Here is a 13,203-nt window from a genome sequence, read left to right as displayed (position 1 = left end):
AAGATCAGAGCTAGTACACGTGAAGAAGCCTCTCAGTGACTGACTGCTTCTTAACTATGGAAACAGTGAAAACACAGAGTTTCTCTGGTCTCAGCTGATCAGAGATCAGCGCCGCAGCTTCTTGATCAGAGCAGAAGCTGCAGTTGGTTTCTACCGAGCTGCAGTTTCTGTGTTCGCCTCCAATCTGACCTGCTCTCACTTTTTGTTTTCACATTTAAAACTAAATATATATTTTTAAGCTATTAGGCTGCAGCTATATGTTTTTATAGAAAAGGAGTTTAATTTGGCTATTAAATGTGACTAAAACTAGACTAAAATGTAATTTGTTTTAGTCGACTAAAACTAAGAAGGATAAAAATGACTAAATGTAACTAAAACTAAAATGCATTTTCGTCAAAAGACTAAGACTAAATTAAAAATAGCTGCCAAAATTAACACTGGTAAATGTTGATGTTTCCAGTCAAATTTGAATGTCCAGACACTTGGACACATCTTAGCACATCTAATATTCACCTTTAGTTCACCTCGGTGAACTTAAGATGACCGGCGCGCGCCGGCTGAGGTGGGATCCCGGCCCCCCGGGGCTCCGGGCGCACCACCGGCCCGTCTCGCCCGCACCGTATAGTATAACAAAAGTGCTGCAAGTAGATGCACTGTATGAATGTGTTTGTGAATGGGTGAATGTGAAACTGTAGTGTAAAGCACTTTGAGTGGTCATCAAGACTAGAAAAGCGCTATATAAATACAAATACAAATCCATCCAGTTACTCACTGCATATACTGCTGATTAAATCTGAATCTCCCACGCATGTGACTATATAAAACTGGGCAAAACCTTGGCACCAGCTCGCATCTGTTTGTTTCAGGCTGCACAACACAATTTGGTGACAGAATATCTGTTCAGTAAGCATTCTGTAACATCACATTCTACCCCCAAAAGATTTTAAGGATTTATCAATTACAGTTTTTTCAAAGAGCGAGATTCTGCTTCAGATGACTTCTTTATGAGTTGAGTGATACATCAAATCAACACAGAAAATGCATGATGTAGTATATTTTTTTAAGATAGCCATATCACAATTATTCAACCCCTATATAATATTGTTGTTTTTAAAGCTGTCTGACAGTTATTATGGCCTAAAGTGGAGTTGAAACATAATTAAGCCTTTAGGAACTCTATAATGATCCTTAATTTGCTTCAACTGTGATGCATATATAAACCCCACACTTGAAGGTATTCAAGGTGAGTTGCAATAATGGGAAGTACAAAGGAGCTTCCACAAAAGCTGAGAGAGGAGATTATTTCATTAAACCTGAAGGGACTTCATAAGAAGATTTCCCAAAATGTATATTCCAAGAGACACCATCGGGAGCATTATAAGGAACTTTAAAAGTTATGGAGCAGCTTCAAACCTGCCTTGCCGTGGAAGAAAGCCCAACATTTCATCAAGGGTCCTCAGCATCTTTGTCAGAACAACTAAGAGAAACCCCTGTGTGACTGCAAGACACGTACAGGATAACCTGATAAAGCTGGTACAAGTATTTCAGTGGCAACTATAAGACGTGCACTGAATAAACAAGGACTTCATGGCTGGACCCCAAGACGCACTCAGCTCCACAAGGAAAATGAAAGGTCGACTAGAATATGTCAGGAGGAATTTGGATAAGACGACTGAGTTTTGGGTGACAGTTCTATGGACTGATGAAACCAAACTGGAACTATTTGGACATATCGACCAGCGGTATGTCTGGCGTGCAAAAGGCCAGGCTTATGACCATAAGAATACCATCCCCAAGGTCAAGCCTGATGTTGGGTCATTGATGATGTTGGGCGTTTTTTCTCTGGCAGGAACTGGCAATCTTGATCGTGTACCCGGCCTCATGGATTCTCAGAAATACCTGGCCATTTTAAAGAGGAATGTGATGCCTTCTGTTGACAAATTAAACCTTGGTGATCATTGGACTTTCCAGAAAGACAATGATCCAAAGCCCACCTCCAAGTCCACCAAAGCTTGGTTGAGAAAAAGAAAGGAACATCCTGGAGTGGCATTCACAGTCACCAGATATTCTGATTGCAAATGTATGTTCTGGCCCACCATCTACTAGCTGAGAAGAAAATGGACCCCTGCACTCGATCAAAATGGCAGAAAGCCTTAACATCTCCACTAGTCCCCCCTTTGGCAAAGCAGGTCCTGCATAGGTGCCTTATGATGCCACGATAACACTTTGTTTTGTTGAGTAAGATGTGGGCGAACTTGCGGTCAGTCACTTCTCTGACAGAGTCAAATGTCAGAGCATCATCGTTGAGTTCAATATTCTCCTCTAGGGTGAAAGCAAAAGAATGACACTGATGAGAAACCTGAGAGCTCAATCTGCAAATCAGATCAGATCATTCTTGCACAGGTACAGGCGAACCTTAGTCACCATGGCGACATGTTGCGTTCTCAACTGCAAATTATTCGCAAATTTGTATCTATTCTAAATGTCCATTCATTTATTTATTTTTCCATAATTTTTTTTCGTTCTAATGCTCTTATCAACATGGAAAAGTGGATTGGCTTGCATTATGCAAATGTTTTATTTTTATTCACATTTCAGGTAAACAAGGACTCAGCCTATAGTGCAGTTAAACCATGGCTTAATATTTTATTTTTTTCAAGTTTGCTCTGAACATAGCAGTCAGGCCTCTCAAACAGACAAGCAACAAAATAACAAACAAACAAAATACACGGGCAAGTGTCGGCCTACTTTGAAATAAATTAAACACAGAACTTTGAAGGGCTATTTGAGTCCTCCCCATATTTGTGGAAAAATGTATGAAATAAGAAGTACCCTATTTTGAAATGAATAAAAACATATAGCTGCCGCCTAATAGCTTAAAAATATGTTTTTTAGTTGGTGAAATATTAAAACAAAAAGCGAGAGCAGGTCATACTGGAGGCGAACACAGATAATGAAGCTCGGTAGAAACCAACTGCAGCTTCTGCTCTGATCTGATCAAGAAGCTGAGGTGCTGATCTCTGAGCATCTGAGACCAGAGAAACTAGTTATCAGGAACTGATCAGCACATGAAGTAACTAAGTGTTTGTTTGATTCGCTCCAGTGTTTATGAGGCTGCATTTAAACATCATGAAAATGAAATTTTGTGCTCAGTAGCACAAAATGATGAATTCGTTAAAAAGATGAACGGAAATCTTCAATGGATAGCTGTGTCCAAATCATTCCTTGATAGGCCAGTCACACACAGAGCTCTTCCACTACACAGCGCCTATAAAAAGACCACTGCTGCTGCGGCAGCAGCGCCACACGACACAATAATGTCGTTGTCACAGCCACTCTGTCCAATAGGATACTACTGTGTAACATCGTTATCTATGATCATATTTTGTCACCAACCACTGGCCGAGTCAGACTACACCCAGCCCGGCTTGAGTGAGTGCTCCTCTCCACAAAACAAGTGAGTGAGTGAGAGCCAGTAGGCTCACACAAGTTCCACTGGCCGAGTCACTGAAGAACTTGTTCTGAATAGTTCTCTTACTCTTGTGATCAATAACATTGATCTTAAGCTCAATTCAAGGCGGTTCTGAAAATAGATTTCCAATAAATGTAGCAACTTCTAATCCTAAATATCCATGTCAGGCTTAAAATACCAACGTTCTTGCCCACTTACAGCTTAAGTCCCGCCGGCCTCCAAGTACAGATACGGATACAGATATTTAGTTGGTTGAACAAATACAGATAAAGGTGTACTCGCTCATCCCTAATAGTGACTACAATTATGTACCAACTGTGTGTATGTGTGTGTATGTGGGTGTGAGTCTCCACTGACCTGGACCAGTTTATAGAAGTAGGCGTACTGCCGTGCAGTGTTTTTATACTGGCTCAGAATATCCTGCACGGCCTGTGTACCCAGCAGCAGCTCCACTTCGTCCTGCTGGTAGTAAAGTGGCGTGTCGTACTCCTGGGGAAGAGTGTGGATGTATGGCAGCCACTGGGAAGCCGTGTTGGCCCGCTCACAGAGCAGGTGGAGGGCCAGTGTCACATTGCCCATGGCCTGTAGGATGCGATCCTGGCTGTACAGAGGACCTGAGAACCAGAGAGTACAGTCAGATACAGGACAAATGTGGTCTGAGCAGCCTAAACAACCTTGGTGTTGTTGAGTTGTAGTGAGAAGTGAAGAAATGTTCAACTGTGGAGGAACAGAATACAGTAGCCACCCAAGACACTGATTTGCAGAACGACATCTAGATTAAAACCTGCTAGAATATTTTTCAATGTAATGAGAACCTATGTCACAATGGAAGATTTCTTTCAACCATTGTTGTAGTTGTTTGCAAAGATTTCCCAAGGGGGAATTATATATGTAGTTTTCTGAAGTGAAAATAAGTCAATCAAATCTCCTGAAAAATGAAGCTTCGTTCTTGTTTGTTTCATCTACCTAAAAAAAGAGACAAAAACTAGAAGCATTTTGAGAGAATATACTTCCCCCAAGGCTAACGCCCTATCTCTCCACATCAAAGTAGTGTTTACATTGTTAATCTAATCTTTAGCAGCCCTATTCTAATTTGTCCCACCAGTTTCATAATGATTTCATAATTTGTACACTTTTCATAATAACAGATGTCTAACTTGGTGTTGTACTCAGTTGTCTCACTGTATAGCTGTGTGGAGCACCTTTTGCAGCATTTTATTGTCTAAAAAGTTTGTACAACTGCTGTGGCATGCAACATACAAATCATGTCTCTCACTTGAGGTCTTCTCTTTCACTCTTTAATTTATGTATCTATCACTCTGGATCTGTTGCGTGTGAGCCGTTCTTTGTGCATGCTTATGTGCACATGCACGCACTACAGACATAGAAGGAAATAATTCTGTGGAAAAAGCTGCAAGGAAAAGACAAAGCCCATTTATTTGGATCCACTAAAAAAAGGTAACAGGTTCTTCCTTCCATCCCAGCCATCTATAAAATTTCAATCAAGTCTATAAACTGCCTAACAAACAAACAAACACTGATGAAAACATAACCTCCTTGGCAAAGATAAGACTTGTCTTATCTTTGCCAAGATAAGCCATTATTCTGCCATTAATAAAAAGGATGGCCAGACCTTTGCAGAACTGTATATGTAGCCTTCACTGGTATTATGTTATGCAACATTAGAGAAGATACTTAACATGTGGTAGTTTTTCGTTTCTCCTACAGTAAATCGATCACATTTGCTCTCAGAAGGATGCAGGTTCCTAACAAACACTTTTATTAAAAGTAATGAGCTCATCGTAAAAAGTTCTTACCTAGAACAGAGTTCTGGGCTGACTCTACTGTCATCAGCATCTTCCTTGGAATCCACAGGAACAGTTCCTCTGCCTGCACCATGCACATAAACACGAAATTCCAGGATCAGATATTTAGATGTAGGAATGGGAAGTAAATGGAACTCCTTAAACAACTATTTCCTAATACATGATCAGCTTGTGGCATCCGTGGACCAGACTAGAAATACTGATCAGCAGACCCTAGAAGCTCCTTTAAAAAAAAGAAAATTAAATTAAGCTTTCAGGGCTCACCTTGATGTCCATGGTGGCTCGCAGGCCGTAGCCCTCTGTGCCAAAGTTGGTCACAGTGAAGCAGTCACAGGAAGCTCCATTTTGCTCAGCCCAAGACATCAGTTCTGGGATGTAATCCTCTCTACTACCATCAAACACCACTGACATACCTGAAAACACATACAATGTGTAGATAATTCACTTAAACTTAAAAGACATGAAATAGTGAAACCATTTCTGTGTGTGTGTGTACATGTCCTCACCCTTCTGTTTCTTGCGGATCTTATCAACCAAGCCTCTAATTTGGGTGTACTCCTCCCACTCCTTACCAGCAGAGGGTGCTGCACTGCTACATTCTGGGAAAACACAGGGTAACCATAAACATTTTGGCTGAAGCATACACACACACTACGACCATGATACCATGTTAACCTGCAACTACATAAAAGCATAAGTGAACCACAGCAGCACAGAGAGCACATCAACAGGGACTGTGAAACCTAAAAACCGTGAAGTATAAAAGAGTCCTGGTTAAAGAAAACAACTGATGGACACTAAGGACATTAAATTGACTTTAATCCTAATTCAGGATTAAATCAGTAAAGAGTTCTGTTTCAGATAAACAGCAGAGTTGAGAGGTTCTGGAGCAGACTACAATCTTGTGTCTACTTTCTCTGACTAAATTCTCAGGTTTTCTGCATGTTTAGGTTCCATTTAAGACTGATTACACTACATGGAATTAATTGATTACATGTTTAACAACCATAGCACCAAAAGTATGAGAGCACAATAAATGACCAGCTAGGTTATTGGAAATATGAGTCCAGTGTCAGTGCTAATCCCAATGAGAATCTTTGTGCCTATGACATACTGGTCGTGTATGGAAGATTATATTTCTTCTCTTTTCCAGGGAAAGTGTCAGGGCCCAGGTCGGACAGAGGTTTTGTTGTGATACCACCTAAAATGGAGATAACTATGGAAACTATGGGATTATCATTTCTTGTTTGAGTAGGGTTGTGACCCTAAACATGGTTCCAAATTAGAATCGATACCAAAATGCCACGTACCAGGTACCAGTAAAAATCAGTTTATGAGTTCCTAAACTGCTGGGCGGCACTAAAGCACTAAGACTGGTCATCAAGACTAGAATTTATGAGGGCAATTCGGGTTCAGCATCTTGCCCAAGTACAAGCAGCCACCACTTTGTAAGTGAAAAATGCTTCTGCGGAATTATATATGTAGAGATTCTGTTCACTACCACACAGCACTATGGGGAGGAAAGCACTCAAATATTGTAAGCATGATTTTGATTGGAATTTGTGAGTGATGACATGTTTTCTTGTAGCCTAGAAACCTACAGATCTTGTTATTCAAAAAGAAAAATATTATATTTCCAGGAGTGATGTGGAATTAAACTATTCTCAAAAATCCATATGTTGTCCAAATCTCCAGCTCTCTTTAGAGGGAGTTAGTATTTAGACATGAGAAGGTGTGGGGACTGGGAGAGTGTCCGAAATGAAAGAAGGTGAAAACTGGGTGTTGAGGTTTAAAGTGAACGTACTTTGCAGCAGCTCAGAGATGAGATTCATCATCTCTTTCGGTGAAACCACAGCGCTGGCTCCTGAGCCCGACTTTTGAGTCTTCACTCGACTCTTCTTTCCCATGGTGCTGGATGGACAACTGGGTTGAGAAAAAACACCACTATTAATGTTAGCATAGCATCACACACTGACTTATTACCAATCATGTTTACTGTGTGAAGTTAATTCGTTAAAAAGGTCGTTGTTCTTGTGCAGCCAATACATTTCTCCACTTTGCTCTATGACAAAGCAGAGTCACACTTGACCTTTTCATTGCATTTCTGAGAAAGCCATCTTCATTGTTTTGATTTGTAATTTCAAGCACTGACTGCAGTATCTGAGAGGGCCCATTTGATGATGCTGAGAACACATGTAAAAGGACTTACTACTATCTGTTCTGGACAAATTAAAAAGATTTCATATTCATATTTATTATTGCCACATAAAAGTTTTTTTTGTACACGTTATATATATCATGACTGCCTATATTGAGTCTGGTTTTGCTAGAGGTTTTTTTTACAGTAAATAAGGGAGTTTTTTCTCTCCAAAGTGCTTGCTCATTGTGGGGACTGTTGGGTTTCTCTATAAATTTTAAGGTCTCGACATTCTATGTAAAATTGGTAGCCGAACATTGGTAGCGGCCGATATTCGCCTCGTTTACCGACAGCTGCACATCGGTAATAAACTTGACTTTCACCGATATCATTGGTATTTGTGGTTAAACCGCTGGGCACGTGCCGTGGCTGGGGGAGCAGTCGCCCCGTCGCCCTCCTCTCCACGCGTCAGTGGTGCGGGGGCTTTCTTTCTCTTGGACCGCGGGGTGGTGTCCCCCACCGGTGCGGATGGCGGGCCGTTGGAGGGGACCGGGTACGGCGGTCGGCGGCGGCGACTCTGGACGCGTGTCGGCCCTTCTTGCGGATCACCTCAGCAACGGCGCCCGCTGGGGGAACCCTCCGTTCGCGCGGGGGGGAGTCTCCGCCTAGCAGCTGACTTAAGGCCAAATTATACTCGTGTTGCACGGACGCACGCATGCACGCAAGACACGCAACACGCCCCTTTCGAGCCCTCTGGCGGCTTGCGTGCGTCCGCCAATTTTTCTAACTACACGACAAAATGACGCGAGCCTCACGCAGCCCGCAAGGCTTGTGATTGGTCTGCTTACTACATCCCGTCCGGAGTCTAGTTTCCGGTTTCATGCCCCACAATACGCGGAAATCACGGAAGATTTAGAAGAACGAATATGGAACAAATAGAAGAGCACTTGGCCGAAGAGATCCGAAAGTATGACCACTTGTATAACACGTCACTGACTGGCCGATTTGTCTGCCAGAAAGAGGCTACGAGGAGCCGCAGTGGCGATGTAAATAAACATTCGACGAAGAAGAAGACGTCTCTTCTTTGTGTGTTTTGTTTTCGAAAAAAAGTTACTCCGCCTAGTGTTCTGGCGATGAATTGCGTTGCAACACGCGCAACACGTTTAGGAAGCATAAACCAAAACGGATCCGTCGATGCAGCTGCGTGGCCTTCCGCGGTTGCAGTCGCAGGACTGTTGCAGTCGCAGGACTCGAAAGTATGACCACTTGTATAACCAGTCACTATAATTAGGCCTTAAAGGCCTAATGCCTTTAACGCAACACAGCAATTCATCGCCAGAACACTAGGCGGAGTAACTTTATTTTTCGAAAACAAAACACACAAAGAAGAGACGTCTTCTTCTTCGTCGAATTTGTATTTACATCGCCACTCCGGCTCCTCATAGCCTATTTCTGGCGGACCAATCGGCCAGTCAGTGACTGGTTATACAAGTGGTCATACTTTCGGATCTCTTCTGCCAAGTGCTCTTCTATTTGGTCCATATTCGTTCTTCTAAATCTTCCGTGATTTCCGCGTATTGTGGGGCATGAAACCGGAAACTAGACTCCGGACGGGATGTAGTAAGCCGACCAATCACAAGCCTTGCGGGCTGCGTGAGGCTCGCGTCGTTTTGTCGTATAGTTAGAAAAATTGGCGGACGCACGCAAGCCGCCAGAGGGCTCGAAAGGGGCGTGTTGCGTGTCTTGCGTGCATGCGTGTGTCCGTGCAACACGAGTATAATTTGGCCTTTAGAACTGGTGCGGACCAGGGGAATCCGACTGTTTAATTAAAACAAATCATCGCGAAGGCCCACGGTGGGTGTTGACGCGATGTGATTTCTGCCCAGTGCTCTGAATGTCAAAGTGAAGAAATTCAATGAAGCGCGAGTAAACGACGGGAGTAAATATTGGCACTCAAAACAGGTCACTCTGTTTTAGACAGGGTTAAAAGGACATTAAGACCCCAAGGAACCATATCAACTGTGATAAAATGGGTATAATATGTCGCCGTTAAATAAAGTTTAGGTAAAAATCAAAGACTGTTTCATAAATCTGATTCAATTTGTGCTCATTAAAAGATAAGAATAATAAAGGGCTGAAATATTTTTGAAATAGTGCTTTTTAATACATTAAGAAACTATATTACTATATTACTGTGTTAGGCCATAGAGTGTCATTTTGTGTCATTTTGGTTGGTGGTGTGCCCCAGGATTTTGCAAATGTAAAAAATGTGCCGCGGCTCAAAAAAGGTTGAAAATCACTTATATACATAATAACCCTTAGGGAAACAGAAAATTGACAGATGAAGAATTGCACTTCCATCTTTATGTTTTGTGTCAGAAACACTGAGTGTAGGAAAGGAAAGTTCTAGCCACAGCTCAGGATTTCAACTTCTGCTCAGGGAGTGATGTGACAACATGTATTAATATGACACTGTGCGCTGCTGGAGTTTAACTCATATTGTGGGCTCGAACATGATACAGCAGAAAGACAAGAATATATAGAATTCTTCACTGCCTAAAATTATCATCATTGTCTTTGATAACTTTTTATCTTTAGTTTCTTTGATTAATCTGTAAACTTCTTGATGAGAATAACAGATAAAAAAAACATTTAAAAAAGCTGGAGTTACAGCTTCGGTCACATCATGTGGATTGGTGTCCTGGTAGGTAATGTGACACAAGGGCACGCCTCCCAACCCTTAGGATGTTACAACTAACAGACAAGGAAAAGTAGCAAGAGACAGACACCAAAACCGGATTTTGCGATCTGCTAATCCAGATCATTGTCTCACTACCAGTCAGACATTCTGTTGTGACTGGTAAGTTACATCGTGAGTTCAATGATTTCCATACTTTCATATAGACACAAGTACCAACCAATGTGAACCAGTTTCATTTCCAACAGCTAATATGGATTACTCCTCACTGAACTGCTCACCCCATGTGCTCTACCTCCCTCTAACACGTAAACACATACACACGCACGACAGTTAACCAAACTAGAAGAAGTGGCTGAGTCCGTTTTTGGCAGCTAGGGTCTCTATCAATCTAACCTCACTTTACAACCATGTGCGCAAGACAGGTGTGTCTCCATTCCCTCTAACGACACACAGCTGCTCAGTGAAATTCAGTAGCAGTTGTAACTGTGGGCCAAAGCCAGTCATTAACAAGAACAGAACTTCAGACAGCAGCTTCCTCGTTCTGCTGCAACTGCTGATTCACATCACTTTAATCCACCACTCAGGACAAAACACCAAACTTCATGATGAGTGGAAAAATGCTTGATGAATTATATTCCTACCTTTACATAGGTATTTTGAACTGCTTTATGACCAATCACTCATTCATGATCATGACTGTTATCTGAGTCTATTATTCTGTATAACATATCTACTCCAGTGCAACTTTAATGAATAAACAATCTAAATCAAAAATGGAGCACATCAAAACTTGTGTCTCAGATTTCAAGTCAATCGCGACATTTCTAGAGTTGAGCCTTTTCAAATTTGGATTTGTGATCCTTAATTAGAGCGCCAGCATCCGGGTGATGGGTCTCATATTTCTAAGGAGGCACATGCACATCATTTCCTGGGCCAAGTTCCATGTTTCTATTATGGAAATTTGAACTGTGGTAGAACACAAACAATAAAACTAAATGTATAATATAATTATTACAATGACCAGAACAATCGTGTACAAGTTTTAGAACCAGCGTTAACAGGTCCTTTAGTTTTCCTGCAGAACCAGGTTACATTTAATGTGTGCCTGAGTTGAAATCCTTGGTTCTTTAGAGATATTTTGTATGCAAATTACATGGAGAATATCTACACTTAAAAATCCATACTTTCAATTAAATAATGTCTACTTAATCCTACCAAACCGACTCCAGATCAGCCATACACACATCTCAACAGGTTTTCCCACATCATCACCAACAGCTTGCAGTATGCTCTCAGCTCTGGATATTCGAATGGTTTTGCCTAAACTAAACCAGCAGACACTGGAGGGTTTCATCCTTTAGGAGCTACGATCTAAACGTTTCCATCAGAAATGGATGACCTGAGTCCAATAGAGTAAGCTGTGTGCGCTGTCAAACCCTGCAGGAAATAATATAGCTTTTTTATAAAAAGTTGGGCTACCCCACCCACTATGAAGCTCACGACAGTTAGCAGCGTGGCTGCTCTCTGGAGTTCTCTGTCATGTTAGACAGCTGGTGACAGAAATCACAGAACACTTTCTGACCAACCTTTACCAGGTTTGGTGAAGTGCCTAACAGGTATTGCTTTTCTGTTACCGTAGTAAGACATAAACACGGTTCTCCCCTCAACCCACTGCCCAACACCAGTTAGCCCCACGGGATGTGTCAGCCTCTCCCGCTAGGCCGGCAGCTAGCTTCCTTACGCCGAAGACCCGGGCCCATCAAAGCAGAGCCGCGAGCGGACCCAGGCTCGGTAACAACCGGAGCTCAATCATCAGCACCGAGGCACGTTAGCGAGCTAGCCGTTAGCTACTAATCTGTCCTGTAATAGAATCTGAGTTTCAGAAGGAGCTAATCTGCTGGTTAGCTAGTTAGCTATGTTCGCTACTGTAAAGCAGCCTGCACAGTATATACACGCAGTGACACAGAAGAAGAGTCGCTTAGTCAGAACTGAACCATAAACCCCAGTAGACATATTTCTCCAGTTCACTCGTACCTTTCCACTGACAGCAACGGTCCCTCTGTTCCTGCGCACAAACCAACCTTGACAAAGCCCCGCGTCTGATTGGTGGCATCTCCAGACAGAGCCCACCAAAGGCACTGGATTCTGTTTCGTTTTGATTGGTTGTAGTACAGAACGCTCAATGACCCCGACAGCTGATTGGTTAAAGCTGCTGCTAGAAGTACTTCCCCTTTTCATCACGCATTATGATTGGATGTGTACTTTTAGAAAGCGAAACGAGACCATAGATGGTAATAATTAAGATGTGGTGATTGGTTGAAAGACATGTCAGTCATTGATTGGCCCAAATTGACTCATTTAGATTTTATTTTAAAAAAGATGTATGTATACTTTTTTAAGAGTGGTTAACAGTGTTTTCAGATTTATGGAATGATAAAAAGAAATTAACAAATCCCCTATGTAATGCATAAGGCTGTAATGTCTCGTATTTTCTGTGAGAAAGTTTATGTTTATTTGAATAGATATTGCATCATTTGCTGATTCAAATGTCAGAAAAAAAAATGTTAAAATCCCAGGCTGAGTTCTGAAAGATCGATGATGACTGATCAGCATGGAGCTTGAAGAGAGATGAGAGAAAAACAGGGACACTGAACAGGAACATTAAAGCCGTAACAAGGACCTAAAATATTTGTTGTTGTTGTTGATAAATCCCTCTGAACATGATACTCAGGTTTTTCCGGGCCTTTGTCCAGGGGCGGACTGGGGGAAAAAAGTGGCCCGGGAGTTTCTGTCAGACCGGCCCACTCAATACACGGCGCGCGGCCCACTAAGTAGCCGCGTTGCCCACTCAATGGATCGCGCGTATCGAACAGTCAGTGGCCTTCTGGGAAAAATACCCATACACTTAACATTATTTTGGATGATTACAAAGAAATTACATCATATATGTATGTTTGTTTTTTAATAACATTTGGATCCACCAATTTGCCTGGATGGACACATGCCTGGCTCTTATCTTGGCTCTCATGCCCCTGGCTGCTGCTTCCAGCAGCTGAATCATCAATCT

At 42.0% G+C, this 13,203-nt stretch overlaps 1 protein-coding gene across 1 annotated transcript in view; it reads right to left on the bottom strand.

The window, feature by feature from the left end:
- Nucleotides 1-12,258, bottom strand: part of setd3 (SET domain containing 3, actin histidine methyltransferase) — a 33,037-nt gene extending 20,779 nt beyond the window's left edge. Inside the window, exons 1-6 of the mRNA XM_062396781.1 lie at nt 12,171-12,258; nt 7,103-7,221; nt 5,805-5,897; nt 5,563-5,711; nt 5,290-5,362; nt 3,830-4,086 (exon numbers count right to left, since the gene is read on the bottom strand). Coding sequence (XP_062252765.1) covers nt 3,830-4,086; nt 5,290-5,362; nt 5,563-5,711; nt 5,805-5,897; nt 7,103-7,205 — 675 coding nt within the window. The 5' untranslated portion in view covers nt 7,206-7,221; nt 12,171-12,258. The remainder of the gene's footprint in view (nt 1-3,829; nt 4,087-5,289; nt 5,363-5,562; nt 5,712-5,804; nt 5,898-7,102; nt 7,222-12,170) is intronic.
- Between the last annotated feature and the right edge of the window lie 945 nt (nt 12,259-13,203).

Source organism: Platichthys flesus, chromosome 10, assembly GCF_949316205.1.
Source record: "Platichthys flesus chromosome 10, fPlaFle2.1, whole genome shotgun sequence".
Lineage (NCBI taxonomy): Eukaryota > Metazoa > Chordata > Actinopteri > Pleuronectiformes > Pleuronectidae > Platichthys > Platichthys flesus.
The sequence above is the reverse complement of the archived record's forward strand: the minus strand, read 5'-3'. Positions and strand labels throughout refer to the sequence as shown.